The sequence below is a fragment of the Pyrgilauda ruficollis genome, unplaced genomic scaffold, assembly GCF_017590135.1.
Source record: "Pyrgilauda ruficollis isolate IOZ18807 unplaced genomic scaffold, ASM1759013v1 scaffold36, whole genome shotgun sequence".
Taxonomy (NCBI): Eukaryota; Metazoa; Chordata; class Aves; order Passeriformes; family Passeridae; genus Pyrgilauda; species Pyrgilauda ruficollis.
Window position 1 is genome coordinate 56,743 of NW_024525045.1, and position 18,294 is coordinate 75,036.

Genomic DNA, 18,294 nt, shown 5'->3' on the forward strand with positions numbered 1-18,294 from the left:
CGACAGACTATTCTGCAGAGCTAGTGGTACTAAAATAGCCATTGAAAGAGTTTTCTGCATAAAGAGTGGAACTGAAATGAATTATTCATCTGACAAATTTGGTCCCCCATTGAAAATTTAATGCATTTTTCAACATTCACTAGAACAAAGAGAAAGACACTAAATGAGGGTGCCAGCCCTTGGACACTGAAGTTGTATCTGGACTGAACTACCACAAGCTTATGAGGATCAGTCTGCCTCCAGGCACTACCTTTAGTATTTCAAACATGAGGTTTCAGCCTTGGATGGAAGTGCACAGTTCAAATTAAATAAACTTTTCAGAGTGCCACACTGGAGTTCTCTTCAAAACCTCTCTCCAGAGGGCACTGAAAGGTTGGTAACATCAAATCTAACCCATTTCAAGAGCTCTGGAATTTTCATGAATTTTGTAGGGTTTCAAACATACTTCAGTAAAAGTTCAGGCACATACTAGTTTAGAATTCCCAGCATTCATAGGTGTCTCCCATTTTAAGGACTCTCGTGTAGCATCCATAGCCCAGTAAAGTGAACACAGATGTTACGACAATATCCTGTATGCAGAAACACATGCCTGGCATTTCTATTTGCAAACTCAGCAAGTAACTATCAATAACTGTTTCCCCTCTTACCCACAAGATCTATTTGTTTTGTCCTCTGTAGAGGAAGATCAGTCCTGCAGTATTTCCTTATTTATGCAGGAAAAAACATTCTTTGTATATGTCGTGCGACAAAAGGAAGTTATGAGGTGAAAAATAAATTAAAAATAACAATTTTGCAAATATTTCCCTCTGTGCATTACTCTGCTGTTGAGGCCACAAGCAGGCCCAGCAGCAGCATTTCTCTGGTGATTTTTAGTTTCTGGACTACTAAACCAAAGCTGTTAAAGAGGAACAAGTGTGCCTTAGCTGGACTAAAAAAAGACCATTGGCAAGAGCCTCCATGAAAGGGCTGATGTGATTTGGCTGTGGTTCCAGCAGCTGCAAAAAGCACAAGCACTCCAGGTCTGTGGTGCTGCTCAGTCAGGAGGCAAGATGTCCCTTTCCACAGAAAAATTCTGTCAGGAGTGAGGTCCAACAGTAGAGGAGAAGGACATCAGTCTTTGACAGTACTGCTCTCCAAGAAGAGACACAGTCACCATAAGGGAAATATTTAGCTGTTACAAGCATGCAGCACCTCCTCAGCTTCCTATCATTCCCTGCAACCTTCTGCCAGGAATGTGTGCTAATAGCCAAAAAAGAGGTTCACCAGCTTTCCACCATGGATTATGTCCATGAAGTGTCAGTCACCCCATCCCAAAGCACCCAGGTGGAATCTTCCTAACTGTCCCCCCAAGTGCTGGCCTGACTCACTGACCTCTTTGAAAAGGAGCAGAGGTGATTACAGTGCTTAGAGTGGCAGAGGTTAAACATTACCCAGCATCTGAATTCTGCTTTCTTGCAGGCAAGGCTGTATTTCAGCAGCAGGCAAGCAGTCCTTTATCTCCTCCACCCAACAATTACCACAGGCTTACCAAGACTTGATACTTTTATAGTGTCAGTGATTTCTAAACATAAACCACATGCCTGGTCTGCAATGCTACTGCTGCTGTCACTGTATCACATCCAGCAACATACTAGTTTTGTCAGGCAGTTCATAATAGGACAGTGAATTTTGTCTTCAAAAAAATGTTACTGTATCTAAAAGACAGGATGTCAGGAGTAGCTCCACTAAACCTGCTCTTTGGTGCCTCGAGCTGTAAGGAATGCAGAGAGCATCTAGCCTTCCCCTTCCAGTGGCTTTTGCTGGGAACTGGGAAACCATGAAAACTTTGGAGACACTTCTAGGAATTAATATGAAATATTTCTAGTTTGTGTCAAGCTGTGTGGCTTTGTGACAGGCATTTACTATTAGGTAAACTTCTGTAGGTAGGAAGATATTTACTCCATTTGCTCATGTCAAACTTGTCAAAAACATTATAAAACTGCTTTGAGTCAAATAAATGTTTTTTTTTTTTTCAAGTTGAAATATTGTTTGGTTAAGTTTTTTGGGATTTTTTCTTTTTATTCTTAGTTGTTATTTCTTTGTTTTCTTAGTTATTTTAGGTTCAGGCTAGATTATTTTCAGACTCTACTCTGGTGCAGATATGTTGACTCAAAACAATTAATGATTTCCTCTGATTTGCTCTCTGTTTCCCAAGCTGATTTTTAAATCTAAAAACCGAATAAGTCTTTCCCATGATTCCCAGCTTGCCAGTTTCCTGGCTTTTTGTAGCAGCACATGAGTGCTTTAGCACACAATGGTGGGGAAATACAGTCTCCAGTAATAAAGTGCTTCTCAGCTCCACCCAGTAAAAACATGGGTTAGCTCTAAGAGCGGAAAACAAATTGTGAAGTCAACTCAGAAGGCACAGCTCCCCTGCACTTCTTATCCAAGGAAGGAAGTGTTCCTCTCGGTCCAAAGCCCTTCTGATTGACTACCTTGTTGTTTTATCCAGCCAGGGACCAAAATTGCAAAATGCAGTGAGGAGAAAGGCAGATTAACATCAGTGGGCTAAGAGAGAGTATGTGCAGGTAGAAGCTGCCTTTTTTCTTAGTAGGTAACACTTGTGGGAATGTGCAGTGTTGTTGCATTTATGTATGGCAAATACAGCACAGAAAACTGAATAAAATTCTCCATCAAAGGTTAACAGATGAGGGATATGAGCTGATGATTGAATTGCATCTACAGTTATGGAGAAACCACAGACTAAACCTCAGATGGTTCAACTTAAGAGGATGCCACTGAATTTTTAAAAAAATTATTTTGAGACCTAGCTGGTTCCACATCTTTTATTTCAGGCCTTAGCTCCTTGAGGTTAATAACCCCTTCAATACTTGCTTCTTTTGGCACTGGTAAAACTGATGCCAGGAGGCATTCCTGCTGTGCAGAACCTGCCCTGGTAAAGCAAGCTCACCCCACACGGGACAGCATGTCCTTGAAGGATGAGATCATAATTTGTAATTAATACATTCCATTCTACAGTTTAATGGATATCCTGAAAAAATATTCCCTGCCAAAACAAAAGTTAAATAATAAAAACATTCTGCTTTGCAGGTCAACAATTTTTTACTCATAAAATGCAAATATCACTTGCTAAAAACTAAGAGGGCGAACAGGTTTCCTGGTAGCAGTGAGCTAGCAAGAGAGTGCTTCTTGTTCCCATCATGGGAAAAGCACAATGGTGCTGGGAGTGGACACTTCCAGAAAGTTTTGGCTGTTTGCATCCCCTTTCAGTTCTGGAAGCCAAGTATTGCCACAAGGGTTAAAACCTCCAAAAAGAAGCAAGACACTGAGTAGCAATATCTGAAACTCCATGAGAAACCCCAGGGACGCCCATGCTCAGCAGCCTCTATCAGGAGTAAGTTCTACTTGTTTTCTCAAAAGAGATCTGAGAGGGGACTGCTGCTTTGCAATTAGCTACTTTTCATCTGGAGCCTCTCCCACGCTTAGGGATTGCATAATGCAGTTCAACAGAGGGACACAGCAGTGGGGTGTTTCAACCACAAATACTTTACCAATATTCAGCTGGCAGCCATTTGTATATGGGCAAGGGGACAGAGGAAACATCACTGTGGCTTTATGTTACTGCAGAAGTTTTTGTGCTTCCAGTTAATTTAGGTGCAAGCAAGAGCTGGTTACTCCTAGAATGGAAGATCAGTAATGAGCCCTTCCTCTTTTTAAGTCACTGAGTCCTTTTAAGGTCAAATACAACTGTCCTGGATATGTGTCCTCTGCAGTTTCCTTTAGAGCGAGTCCTCATTGCTGTCAAATGTTGGATTGCTATGGCCTCCCATATTTTCTTCTACTGTTACTGTCACAGAATCTGAGAAGAAGGTTTCATTCAGAGGTGGCCAGGCTGGGTCCTGCTCCAACATGTGCTGCAGCCTCTTGTAGTGGCTCCTTGAGTGGTACCCAAATGCCTTTTTCAGAAGCAGCCACAGGGGTCTGTTCTCAATGACAGCTTCCTGAAAAGGTAAAAGCAAAAGAGGGTTTAAGAGGACCTGGACAGCCATTTACTCTTCAACCAGAGTACAAGCATGGGGCAAATAGTGGAGACACAGATCTCCCACCTGCCCTGCTCATCCATGTCCCTTAAACAGCCTTTTATTGACCACATTTCACACCAGCTCCACCAGAGTTCTCCACCAGAGGAAAGAAAAGGTGGCCATGCCTTGCATTCCCTTATCGTTCAGATGGAGTGCTTTAAGAAAAGGGAGCAATGGTGAGATAGCAGTAATTTCTCCTGCTTTACTAGATATTCCCAAACTGGGCTGAGGAGGAGGGAGAAAGGACAAGACTTGACCATTTTTCCTCACAAATTAGTGCTGACCAGCTCATCCAATGATGCACACTCACCTCGACAAGGAAGGACACAGCCAGTGTGACTGCAAGCATTCCCACCATGGAGATTCTCCATGTGGTAGGGGTGCAAACAAGCTGGGGAAAAAGCAGGACAAGCTATTCAGCAATGAGTCCACAGTAAACACTGGTGGGTACTTGTGCAATAGGACACAGAATCATTTAGGTTGGGAAAAATCCTAAAGGTCATTAAGCCAAACCATAAACCTGGCACCACCACAGTGCCACAACTACATTTCTTTTAAATACTTCCAGGGATGATGGCTCAACCACTTCCCTGAGCAGTCTGTTCAGTTTGTAACAATTCCAGTTAAAAATATTTCTTAATCTCCAGTCTAAACTTTCCTTGGCACAACCTGAGGCCATTTTCTCTCTATCACTTGTTACATGGGAGAAAAAAAGTGACACCCACCTTGCTACAACCTCCTGTCAGGTAACTGTAGACAGAATTAAGGTCTCCTCTGTGCCTCCTTTTCCTGAGACTAAATAAACACAGCTCCCTCAGCCACTCCTTACATGACTTGTGTTCCAGCTTCAGCAGCTTCATGTCATAAAAAGCCAGACTCCCAAAATGGCTTACCCTGCTGATGAGCTAATACTGCTATTTGTCTTGAGGAATTACTGATAAAGATGCTTTTAAATCTATGATGCAGTAGAGCAAATAGAGAAAACCATGCTTTAGATCTGCAAGAGGAAATCTAATTGTCTTTTTACTTTCCAATATTAAGAAATAGTTCAAACTGAGTATTTCGGCCCCAAACCCAGTTCCAGCTTCCCAGAGATGGGGCTGGCTTTCTGGCTGTAGCTCAGCTGCTTTTGGAGATGCAGCTCAGATCCACAATTTGGATCTGCAGTTTCTCCAGGGCTAGGCTGTTGCAGAGGTTTTTATTGCTACTCCCTCATTTTCCCTTCTCAGCAATTCCAGTGAATTCCCTCCAGACTTCTTGGGCTGGGAGTTTTGCAGTTCTCCCCAAAAGCGTTTTATCCCCTTGCAGCTGCAGTGCTGAAAAATGTCCTGTGCCAGCACAGTCCACAACAGGACGGTGACTTGCTTTGAAGTGCCATCTCGTGGCAGGTTCTCTTACTGGGTCTGCCTGCTGAGACGGGCTCTGCAAATAGTTACAGGCAAGAGCAGTAAGTGGGCTGTTTGACTTTTAAAATCGAGACTCGGACCCTTTGACTATCTTTCTGTATACAAATTCCATTAATCCCATGTCTAAACAGACTTGCTAACTGACATGCAAACATACAGGACTGGAAGCTGCATTGTGTTCAGCACTTGTGACTCAAGGCCACTGCTCTGATTGCAAATGTACAGAAAAAAATAGCTGTGTGGTGCTTGTCATGTTTTGTTCCTGTGACTCCTACAGCAAGACTGTGAGAGTGTCACAGTAAAGAAGGCTAATATCTCCCAGCCTCAACATACTAATTGTCAGCTCCACTGACAACCCCATCCTTCAGCTGATGTAGATCTTATCCTTCCCTCACATTTCCCTTGGGATGGATTTGCACAAGACAACTCCCAGCTTGCATTCTGCCAGACAACATAAGCCTTATTGGTATTTATTAATCAAGGATCAAGACAGATCCTCTCTTGCCATGGCAGCCCCACTACTCTTTCCTTACAATTGTTCTAAACCCAAATCCTACTTTGGGAAACTACCTAAAATTTAAACAGGGAGCCTCAAAAGACTGGGGACTGGAACTGAGAGCTGCTCTGAGAGCCAACCGGCAGATTTTGGCAAGAGGACCTTTGTTCAGAGTAGCACAGCTTGACAAACACAAGGACATGGTGCTTTATTTTAAATGTGCAGAGCCCAGCCCTGTTCTGCTCCTGGCTTCACAAGCCACCAACATACCACACATAAGCTTAGTGATGTTGTCTTCTGTTGCTTGGACAATGTGCTGAAACAATCAAAATTACACGTGTAGCTGTCCCACTGAATGCACAGATACTAGTTTGGAGACACTGTATTTCCAGAAGTTTCTCCAATCCCATAATCTAAAATCCACCTCTTTAAATATTATTTAGAGATGCAAAAGTCTGTGCCTTTTGCTAAAACAATCCCAGTGTGCTTATAATGGACTGGCAGTAGGAAGAAAATCCCCTTTGGAACAATACTCACATCCATCTTGGAGTAGAGATCATCAATGTCAGCAAACATCAAGAAGAGGCAAATGCCCAGCTGTCCTATGAGCACCAGTATGAACACATCTGAAGGGATAAGAGCAAAGAAAAAAACCCACAGATTTATGAGCAATCTCAGCTGTTTGCCTTTACTGTAGAAGATTGTAATAATTTTCTGTGTTACACAGTCATCAAAAGAATCCATGAGACAGAAAAGAATTTTCAGCAAGAGAAAAATGAACAGAAATCCCAGCTTTACTAAATCAAGTGGATATACATGAGTGTGGGACAAGCATTGTAGCCACAAATTTAAAACACCAAATGGGTATTTTGAACATCTGATTTGACCTTCTATATCCGAGAAGCTTTATAGCTTTCCAGTGAGTCTCTCTCTGATCACAATATATTCTGTGATTCAGAAAACAGCCAGGATATATTCTTGATTTTGTTAATATGGTTAGGAATGCTGCCTTCAACTCCATCTGTAGATAAATGTTCCAATAATGAGTAAATTCATTTGCTCTTCAGCTGGCATGCACTGAACTTCATCCTCCACCCACTCATTTGTGTTTTGTCTTGTTCTGGGAGACCAATGACCCACTTTTCTGCTCTCTACAAGGAATGCCCCCTCTTCACTATTACTATACCAAAACATCAAAGCCATGAAACCTGCTGCATTATTTTAACTCTTCAGTAAAAAATATTAAAAAGAGCTGAAGAGAGTTTAAGAGCATGCTGCAGGATTCGTCCCAAACAGAAAAAGACCAGCTCTTCCATGACTCACTGCATCTTCTGGAACTGTCACCATATGTGCTCATCTTCCCTTCACATGACAGTCTTTCTCCTGATTTTTTGGCTGATATAGTTTTGCTCAAGTTAAATTTTTCCCTATTAAACTGACCTGCATATATAAGTTGACTTATATATAATTTCTTCTCTCACCATACTTACAGTTGGTGTAGATGGGTTGCCTGAAAGGCTTTCCCTTGGAAAACACCAGTGCTACAATGAGGCAATTGACGGTACTTAGCAGCCACACTGTGGTGTTTTCATAGCTCTTGAAGCCATTGTCTGCTTGCTCATGGGCTCCATCTCTCACCCCACGGAGCCCCAGGCTGGAGGATGAATTCCTCTCATGGTTGTTCACTGACAGGCAGGCACTAAAAAAGAGCGTCACACTGCTCAGGAAATTATCATTGTCCTGGTTATTTCCCCCATCTTCCACTATTAGCTATCAGGAATCCTCCCTCAAAGCCGTGATATAGGTTATTGGCAATGCCTTCAATCTCACCACTGGCTGAGCTTGCTGAACTTGTTAGAGCTTGAGCTCAGACCTGGTCTCTCCTGCAATCAAATCCTCCTCTCTGTGCTCAGCAGAAGCATTCTCACCACATGAACTGTGTGTGGCAGGTTGCTGGAGAGCTTAGGGACCTCAGGCAACACTGGTTAAAGTGTCTGCACCCTGTGGGCAGCACAGGGTCTGCTGCAGCTGCTCATCGGGCCTGCAGTTCAGCTGATCAATAGCTTCACACAGAACTGCCCCACCAGGTCAACCCTGTGGTATCCAGAGTCCCAGAAAGAGGACAGAAAGTCCTACCTGTGTATATCAGTCCGGGAATACCAAGGCTGCTCCTGGACCACCACAAACCCGAAGATCTGCATGCTGAGGCTGAAGAGGATGTTAAGCACAACAGAGAGCAGCAATGGGGGTGAGATGAGCTGGCTTGGAGGCCTGTAGGGGACCAGCTTTGGATAGGCACGTGTGAAACTCACTGAAATATGCACAGGTGTGTTTACTAGTGTGTCCACAATACAGGCAGTGATGCTGTGTAACACTGACTGTATCAATGGCACTTTTGCAGTCTGTAATAGTCTTAATAAAACATACAAAGATTGTATCAAGTACAAAACACAGTTGTTTTCTTACAAAATCATATTTACACAGAAGAGGTTAGTACATTAGTAATGCCATCTATCATGAGGTATTTTTGAAAAATAAAATGTTGGCTTTTTATTTTATTTAGCTACTGTCAGGCCCAAGACTATGAACATATGCTCTTCTCTTTCTGTCACTTGCCAGCTGTGACTTGGGATTTTTTGCTGCCCATGTTCTGTTCATCCTCCTGAACTAAACACCTAACCAGGTTATTTGAGCTGGAAAAGGACAGCCATTGCCTGACACAACAGGTTTTCCTCTGTTCTTAGGTTTAACAAAATTATCCAGACTTTGAGTAAAAGAGTTATGCACAAAGCTTTGATGCAAATCCAGATAAACTACTTACAGCAATGTAGCTTTTGGCACGCAGTGTTGCTGTGGCTGACCTTTTAAGGCTTGATTTCATTAAAGTCTTTTCCTGTTGTCTGTGTTCCAGCAAGGGTGGAACATACCAGGATGTGGTTTTGCTATATGCTTTTCATGGCCCTGTCCTTGCCATTCCTGCTTCTAAAACCTTCCCTGCACTTATTCTGTCTCAATAACTTTGTCTTTCTCTTTCTTCCTCAGCACAGTTTTTCCCTCTTATTCTTGGCTTACAGCTCCCTGCTCTGTAGTGTCTGACAGCTGTCATTTCTTTCTTCTCAATTTTCACTTCTTTTCTTTCAGGGCTCTGGTTCACACAGCTTCAAATGTGAGCTGGACTCGTAAAAACTAATCCCTACTTTTTCATTTGGGCATGGAGCCAGGTGTCTTCTTAATCTGCCTTCCTAAGTCAACAGGAAAGTGCCTGAAGAGACTTTCCACTGCACTTGGTGTGGGTTTACTCCTTGGTCCTAAAGACAGCAGCCCAGTTAGAAACAACCTACACTCAGCAAATGCACCACTAGGTACTTCCCATCTTTAGGGCTTTTCTCAAACAAGACCCCTCTTCTACTAATCCAAACATCCTGTATTCTACATAGAGGAGGTTTAGTCAGCAGAAAGCTTGGCCTCCATTTTCTTTCCTTCTCAATGTACAATTATGTATTTCCAAGGAGGAGAAAAATATTTGAGATCATTCCCTCATTAATTAATACATAGGATGACTGAGGGGCTTACTTGTCACACCAATTACTGTGGTAATAGCCAGATCTTGGAACAAAAATTGGTAATTCCCAAAGGAGTTTAGTTGCTGAAAAGAGGAAAACAAAGGAAAAAAAATCACATATCAGACATTTGACATGGGCATATTTATATTGTCTCCAGAAAGCTATGTTATATCCATGGAGCTCCTGCTCTGCTGTTTGTTTTCAAATGCTACTTTGCAGATAAGGAGACCACACATTTCACCACCCTGCCAATAGGTTCCTCACCATTGGGCCTGCAGTGAATATTCTCATTTTGCACATTGTTTGGAATAACTACACTTTCAGTTCACTCCAGGCAATAAAAGAGAATATTTGAAGAGACTGCTTTCTCACTGCTGGGTTACTTCTGAACACAAAGCCCTCCTCTCCATCTGGGAAAAAGCCATGCAAAAGTGGTTTAAGGCACTCCAGGGGATTTGCTTACTGTCAAGTTAATTCATGCTTTAAATGCTGAATAAATGGTAACAGCATATGCTTACACCAGATTCTTCCTTTTCACAGACATATGCCCTCATCCAAAACACCATTCAGTATCTCAACTTTCTTTCTGCCCAGCTTGGATCTCAAGCTCTCTGGCTGAAGTTAATGGGAAGAATCTTGCTAGTTTTCTACTGGAGGACCTTATGATCACACCACAGAAGTTTGCAGTTCAGGTAAAGGTAAATCTCCATCTCCCAGTCTCATGTGGCTTTTATGCCCTGTTTCTCCTGCAAGGAAATAGCAGCTTACCCACTTCCAGCCAAAGTGCTCCCAATACATACCCAGTAAAGCAGGAGAACACCAAGGTACTGAATTATGCTGTACAGTGCCATGTACTTGAACATGCAGAAGGAAGTGACAAGAGCAGCACGACCTTCCCTGTGTGAAGACATAAATAAAGTACAGCAATTAGGTGGTGCCAGTTCTCCCAAAAGGCTGTTGAAAAACAAGGCATGTGTCACAAGCAGAGAGGCCTCTACCAGTATTTTGCTGGGAGGTGAAATAAATAAAATCTGACCTAAACGAAAGTAAAATCTTCACTTGCAGAAATCTTGTTCAATAGAATGGGCTTGATTCCTCTCAGCTGTGTTCTGTAGACTACAATTTACCCCAGCAACTTTTTCTGCTGACATTAATAGTGTAGGTAGCAAACTCTGTATGAGGAAAAACTTACAAAGCCAAGCAGCCACTCAGTGAATTCAGAACTAACAAGTCCTCTCATCCTACAGAACATACAATATCCAATCAGGATAATGCTCTCTCCCTGGCTACTCAAACACCCCAGTAAGCAAAATCAGGATCCTGGCATAATAGATGATGTATTTTACTGGCATAGGGTATCAGAGGTAGGGCCTGAAATTCATTTACAGGTTGGCTGTGGACATTTGTTTCAGCTTTATGGAGCATTGTTAATTTTGTTATGAAAATTTAAAATATTTTTAAAATTAGAAGCATTTAAAATACTTTTGATGACATAATGCTCAACTGTAAATGTCTTCCTCTTGTGATAATTAATGTATCTTAAAGGAATTTCAGATAGGGACTAGGCAAATGGCAATTCAAGGTCAAAGATTTTTTTCTCAGATATGCATATTGTGACTTGATGGGAACACCCAAGCCTAATGTTTGAGAGGAGTGGGAACTTCCTTTTTTATGAAATAGGAAACAAAACCCCATGCTTACCTGATTAGCTCTGGAACACAGGCTATGCTGGGCGTTCGGGATGTGAAAGGTGAAGCCACAGACGCCTCCTGTTCTGACAGGGATATCCCTGCATGTGCCACTTTCAAAGCCTGAAAGTCACATTCCTCCTCAGTGCTCACCAGAAAGACACAGCAACCTACATGTCAGCCAAGCAGTGACCCCTTATCACAGGATGTGTTCTGTGACAGCAGTCCCTCTTCACTCCCTGGGTGTGCTCCACCCTGAGGGCTCCTCCAGTGAGATACCGAGTCCAGGGAGAGAATGGGGATGAGAGCAAGGAAAGTTCATTTTCCACAGACTCCCATGGCCATCCACTACCTGCTGCAGAAGACACGTTTGGCTCTGCCTCCTTTTTTAGCACTTGTTTGTTCCCATGCTTTATGCAGCTAGTCTGGGTTCTCTGCTTGCTCCCCCCAGGAGAACCTTCTGGTGGATTTTGCAAGGAAAATGAACCAGTCTTTGAGATAACAAACTGCAAAAATCTCTGCCTAGGACAGCTCTTGCATGGTAAGGACCACACAGTGGGATCAGGTCTAAATCAGTACTGGTGATAGTACAGCTGCTCTGTGAATAAGTGGTACACTCCCATCACCAGCATGTGCTCAGTTTGGAATATTCTACTGGTGTTACTCTAATTTCTCACTTTTAAAATATACTGTAAATAAAATTCACTTACCCCACAGTCATTGGCTCCATCTCCACACATGCCCACAAAGTAACTAAAAAATAAAGTGATAAGGCAAATGAGGAATCTGACCCTGCTCCATGCAAGTCATTCATGCAAGTCATACAAGATTTTTGTTAAAAGCCTTTCTGGTAAGTTAAAGCCTGTCTGGCCAGACAGCAGTTGAGGTGCTCACAACTGGACACACCAGGTTGATAATCTGAAATGGCCTAAAGCTCACCTTGCTCTAGGACATGGCCTGGGGCTAGCTAAGTGAAATATGGGTGAGGGTCTTAAAAACACTTGGGAAACTGCTGAACAACAGGCAACAAGATGCTTGTGGCTCAGGAATATATCTATATATCTGTATCTATCTCTCTCTCTCTCTCTCTCTCTCTTCATATATATATATATATATACATATATATATATATATATCACTGTGACTGTGAACAATCCAGACTGCCCTGACACATTTTCTAACCCATCACACTGAGCCAGCAGTAGCACAGTAAAGAGACAGCAAGCTCAGAGAAGCTGCAGTGCTGGGAGAGATTCTTAAAAATCTTGGGGAGACAAGTGTCAATCATTCAGGCCCAGAGAGAAGTAAAGATGAAGAATGATATGAACAAACAAAATCCAGGACCATGAAAGTATTTGATCTTTGACAGGTTGCCAAACCAGAATTGAGTTCAGTGTCTCTTTTTTAAAAGAATTTTGGAATTTAATTGCCAATTTGAAGATGTATGAGGGCTTCAATTTTGTGCAGTTCCATGAAACTCTATGCTAGACAAAAGCTACTAGACTCTTTACAAGCCTGTAAATTCAACAAACACTTCCAAATTCATTAGGAACTTACTCTAGCTTTTGAAACTCTTCTACAAGACTGGATTTCTGACTAGGAGACATTCTAGCAAAAACTGTTCCATTCAGCAAGAGCTATAAGGAGAAAAATAGGAAATTATTTTTAAAATAGTTGAAGTGATTTCAGTAGTAATCTGAGTTAAAATCACCAAATATCTCATTTATAAATGACTGATTCTACACTTGAAAGGAGGGAAAGGCTGATGAGCAAAGATAAAGGGGATCTTAATCAATATTTTGAAAAAGTAACAATGACAATAAGGACAAGAGGCCTAGTATGCCATTTGAGTTACCTGATGGACACAGATTGCCAGGCAGGGAGTTAGAATAAGAAGAGAATTCATGAGAATTCATGATAGTCTGTCCATGGAGCAGACAAGCTATGCTGAATTGCACCATGTGTAATATCACATTTTCTCCTGTTCTCCAAAACAGGTCAGAGTCAGTGCTGTGCAAGGGGTAGGGATATGGCCACAAGTGTTTCAAATCATATCCTCACACTTTAAGGCATGCCTGCTCCTCTAATGTGCAGAGAAAAAGACAGGGATTTTCAGATCCTTCCCCATATAATAAAATCAGAGATTCATCCAGCCCATAAGTATTTCAGGGTTATAATTGTTCCCAAAGATGTCCTGGTACAGATCTCTTCAGCTAATTGTACCAGGACAATTCATATCTCCTGAATGGCAAGGCTACTCCAGTTACATAATCCAGGTCTTACCTTTGGAAGTAAGTGTCTGAAATGGTGTGCTACAATTTGGTAAGATTTTCCACTCATGGCAAAATGATACTGGCCTGATCCCAATGCCAGCCTGATTCCTGGCTCAGTCTGACTGTCATCCTCCTATAAAATGAGACAGAATGAGTGCTGTGCCCAGGTCCTCAAAACCTACTCTATGTTTACACAGACACTACTACAGACAAAGTAAAGGGCATACTGTGAAGAGGGTAATTTTGAAGGCTCTGGGAAACTTGGATTCAAGGCCCACGGCCTTTGCTTGGATTTGTAAGGAGATTGAGGAACATTACGCCAGTAATTTCAGTGTTAACTGGGTGTTCGTTGCAGGAGTTCTATCAAATGGATTGTTGCTTTTGTAGAATTCATGCAACGGTGCCAGTGTGGTGGGCTGCACTGGAAATGAGAGGGACTAGAGGCAGCAGATGTGCACCACATCTAAGGAAGTCTTTGTGCAGTGGAACTCAAGACAGAAGTTGCTCAGGCTGAGGAACCACTGCAGATGTTCCCTACCATCTGCCTGACTCTGTACTTCCCAGAGAAGGGTCAGCACCTCCAGATTAACCCTTCATGGAGAAAGTAACTGGTCTTTTTCCCAGCTTCTCTGTGGAGATGCTTGATGAAATATATTTCTTGGCCTGGCTTGCCTATCATTCACTGTGTATATGCAATTTCTCAACAGTGGGTCCATGTTTTAATTCTGCAGGTATAGGAAAGTGCTAACACTCTATCTGCTTGAACAGGGCTGGTTTGTTTAATGGAGCTCCACAGATTTTAAGTCCACATCTATACCATCAAATTTTTCTTGCAGGAAAAGCAAGCATTTAAACTGATTGGCATCAGCTAAGCATGAAGGCTGGAGACAAATCGTTCTGGGATTTCTGCAAAGCTGGTCTCAAACCCAGCTAGGCGATTAGCAAAAATGTGTTCACAGGATAAAATGCTAGGAAGTAAGCTCTAGGGGAGCTCATTTCTATAAAGATCCCCTCTTCATAAACACTCTTCTAGCACATATTCTGGTGGTGAATGGTGGTTCTCTGTTATACTACCATAATCCCACTCCTTGTTTAAAGCATTCCATCCTAATTTGCTTTCCTACTGCACAAAACCTGCTTCTGATATGCTCACCAGGCTTCTGTAGTCTTCAATTTTGTTTTCTTCTAGGGATTTCCAGGTTATAGATGCAGGAAAAGATCCAGGCACTTCGTTTGCTTCAACAAGAATCACTCTGTGTGTTGGAGCTACCATGCCAGCATTTTTGGCAACTGTTATAGCTGTCTGAATGTTGTCCCCTACAAAAACCAAAGGAAGTGTTATCTAAACATTTCTGCAGTGAGGAATTGTTTTTTCATTAGCCTGAATTCTGAGTTTTCAAATATATCCAGAAGAGTTACTAAAATTTCAGTGCCTGCGCATAAGAAAGTTTTTGATAAAGATTAAAACTTTGCAGATAAGCTTTGTCTCAATCAATAAATATTTTCATTTGGAAAAGAAACATTTTGATCTGGACATGAACTATTTTCATATTCAGCTTGAAGAAATACATATGGGGAATGTGCTCCTTGATCATTTGTCTTAAACAAAAAACAGTAAGGGGTTCAGTGCAAAGGTGCTGCTGGTATCCTTGATTCTCATTGATTTGCTTTGATGTATGTGAGCTGAAAGGGGTGAGGCCCAAGTCTTAGGCACGAGTTACAGATGTCAAAAGGTTTGGAGATTTGTCCTGAGCACACATGCCCCATTTCTGCTCATTTCAGGAGGCCCTATAAAAAAGGGATCTTGCATGACAAGCCTTTATTAAAATCAGACACAGCCTGGTGAATTTGCCAGGGACAACATGGTTCACCTCATGTCATTATTAAAACACAGACGTTTCTTGGATTAAATATCTGTGCCTTCCTGCCAGTGGTGTTGACAGACTTTGCACTTAAACATTGCTGGACTCCCTGTCTGGGCCAGTGACCACAAAAATAATCCACCTTTTTAGGTACCTGTGACCATAACACTCCTGATGCGGGCAGCACTGAGCTCTTCCAGAACAGGCCTTGTCTCCCTCTTTAATCGATTCTCCATTATCAACAGACCCAGGAATGTCAGATCAGATTCTACCTCCTCCCTAACAGACAAAAAGAGACAGATTTAATTATTTACCTTTATCACCATTGGATTTGGTGATAGTCAATTATAACTATCAACCATCCCACTTAACTCAAAAGAATTAAAATAATTTGTCTATTTTGTGCAGTCCCAGGATGTCTGACTTTTGTGGGGCTACTTCAATACTAGTAGTGCTCATTCAGTACCAGAACCCTGAATTTCCTGCAGGACTCCCAGTCTGTGGTGGTCTGATTTGGAAAGTCCCTGCACACTACACCTTCTCATTTGAGGACTGTACAACAAAGAAACACACCTTAGTTAATGTGTCTGCTCCTCTTGACAGCAAGACCTAAGCAAACAGCCTATGGCAATTTGTTTTCTTCAATTTCCTCCAATTATATTTTCCCCTGCATTTTTCTTTTCACCTATGCTATTGCTTTTTTACAGTTGAACACATGCAGCTGAGAACAGAACTGAGTAGACACCCTACCCCTGAGTCATGAACTAGAGGTCTCTCAGGGACACAGGTCGACTCTGAAGAATCTGAAAAGAAGAAAAGCTTTCAAGCAGTCATTTTAGACACCAAGGAGATGCCAAACACTTGCGTGGCAGTCAGAGTAGCTGAGTCAGGTGCAGCCTGAATGGTCACTGCTTTCACAGCAGATCTTGTGTTTGACCAGCAGCTTTCCTCTTTCTCTTGGCAGCATAAACATCACACATGCTGTACCTGCACACACAACTGCAAAATCTGGGCCATTTCACACACATTTGCTTGTTGTGTGGATAGATCTGTTATGACACCTGTGACCAGAGTTATGCAACCACTTGCACTCTGCCTCAGTGCCACCAGCCCATTCAGCAAAGCAAAAAACCCTGTGAAAGTGAGCCTCACCTGGATTAGGACCTGCAGCTAGTAAAGACAAAGGACAGCAGATGCTCAGTAACTGCAGGTATTTCAGAAGTGGTGTTTCTGGAGTATCACATATAAAAGCAAAAGGCTTTTGGAAAAAAACTATATGGATTCAAGTGAAAGATGCTCTTTTGTGCAGCACAGTTTTTACAAAACTAATACCACAAGCATAATAGAAGAGTTTGCTGACTTCAATAGCAACTAAAAAGGGCTAAAGCGAGAAAGCTAAATGATTGAACTAACAGAACAGCAGAAGACAGCTTGCTCTGGGCTTTGTGGTATGCAGAGCCCTAACCCTAGACAGAGCAGTGAAAGCAGCCTTAGGCTAAGGCTGGTTCCAAGGAGAAAGCTGTGGAGGAAGCCATGTCTTGGCAGTTCTGCGTTCCCCTTGGCATGCCTTTTGCTGCCTTTTACTGGGCTGGAGATCACTACTGGGGGTCATCTACCTCCTTTGCCTAATTGAAGAGTGTGGATGATAAAAAAATTTTAAAAGACTTCTCTTCAATTGAAAGCATGGGTAAATCTGCAAGGAGTCCAGTGTAAATGATGGAATGAACAGTGGGCATGTGCTAGTGTTCAGAGTGTAAGAGGATTATGCTTCCTATGTTTAGAAATTGAACAAATATCAAGGATTCTGTGCATGTGCCATAGGAGTGCCCTCTATCTAGTCCCAGGCCTATATCCTGATTTAAATCAGGTCCCCACTGACCTGAATCTAACAAAACTCTCTACTATGATTCTGCTCTTGGCAGGGGTGATGAGGTGATGGTGCTTTGTGAGGTACCCTTGGCCCATGGCTGAACATGGCCAGAAGCAGTGTTTTTTATGGTTTACCTTGTTAGAGCAGCAGGCAGCTTCCCTCCCTGCAGAGATTTACAGGCCAGGCCAATGACCCGAAAGCCCTGTGCTGTGTAGAGCAGGAGCTTGCTTTCAAAGTTTGATGGGACTGTGCAAAAGAGGAAAACACAATTTATCACAGCAGTAACTGCTTTCTAATGAAAGGAAGCCTTGGAGCATGGAAAGTTTATGTCCCAGAGGACCTGTACACCTAGAGTATACCAGTAGGCCAAGCACATCAAAGAAAGGAGCTTTTGTTCAAAGAAAGGAAATTTTGTTCAATAAGAAAATCTTTGCCTCTCCTTTATCATTTTGAACTTCGGTCCTAAACTGCCAAGACTTACCTTCTTCCAGGGTGTCATGAAGGACTGTGCTTCTCTAAATGCCCTCACAAAGTCTGGAGAAAAAACCCAACTTTTTTGAGAGAGATGGACTTGTAGACAACTTTTCCAAATATCTATTCTGCCAGAGACTGTACATCTTGTATAGGAGTTGGTAGTTACTTTTAACTCTTATCTCTCTCAAAACCCCTCTTTTTTGAGAAGGGCTGTGTGAGAGTTTAGCCTTAGACTTGGAATACAACAGAGACACTTTTCAGGCTTTAGTACAAAGTCTTAGACAGAAATCTCATTTTGGCCTTCCATTTCATTGCACCATCCAAAGTCACTTATACATATCTGTTTCTAGAATGCATTTATGAATGTTTGTTACCTGTTTCTGCTCTACACAGCATGGCTACTGTTTCAGGAGCCCCTTTTATGAAGGCCTGTGGGTCCCCACCAATTTCCTGGGCAATGACAGACATTCTTTGCAAGGCTGAGGAAAATGGGAACTGATGTAAAATTGTAATTCCTTCCACAGGGGCCTAGGAGAAAAGCAAGTGGATTACACAATCTAGCAAGGATTTTAAACTCAGA

At 42.2% G+C, this 18,294-nt stretch overlaps 1 protein-coding gene across 1 annotated transcript in view; it reads right to left on the reverse strand.

Annotated features, from left to right (window-relative positions):
• Positions 1 to 3,779: 3,779 nt before the first annotated feature.
• Positions 3,780 to 18,294, reverse strand: part of ATP13A4 (ATPase 13A4) — a 36,526-nt gene continuing 22,011 nt past the window's right edge. The window contains exons 16-30 of the mRNA XM_041475723.1: positions 18,089 to 18,242; positions 17,375 to 17,486; positions 15,525 to 15,649; positions 14,662 to 14,825; positions 13,519 to 13,641; positions 12,793 to 12,872; positions 11,946 to 11,988; positions 11,249 to 11,358; positions 10,348 to 10,444; positions 9,558 to 9,630; positions 8,121 to 8,295; positions 7,475 to 7,683; positions 6,522 to 6,610; positions 4,393 to 4,473; positions 3,780 to 4,001 (exon numbers count right to left, since the gene is read on the reverse strand). Of these exons, the coding sequence (XP_041331657.1) occupies positions 3,780 to 4,001; positions 4,393 to 4,473; positions 6,522 to 6,610; positions 7,475 to 7,683; positions 8,121 to 8,295; positions 9,558 to 9,630; positions 10,348 to 10,444; positions 11,249 to 11,358; positions 11,946 to 11,988; positions 12,793 to 12,872; positions 13,519 to 13,641; positions 14,662 to 14,825; positions 15,525 to 15,649; positions 17,375 to 17,486; positions 18,089 to 18,242 (1,857 nt within the window). The remainder of the gene's footprint in view (positions 4,002 to 4,392; positions 4,474 to 6,521; positions 6,611 to 7,474; positions 7,684 to 8,120; positions 8,296 to 9,557; positions 9,631 to 10,347; positions 10,445 to 11,248; positions 11,359 to 11,945; positions 11,989 to 12,792; positions 12,873 to 13,518; positions 13,642 to 14,661; positions 14,826 to 15,524; positions 15,650 to 17,374; positions 17,487 to 18,088; positions 18,243 to 18,294) is intronic.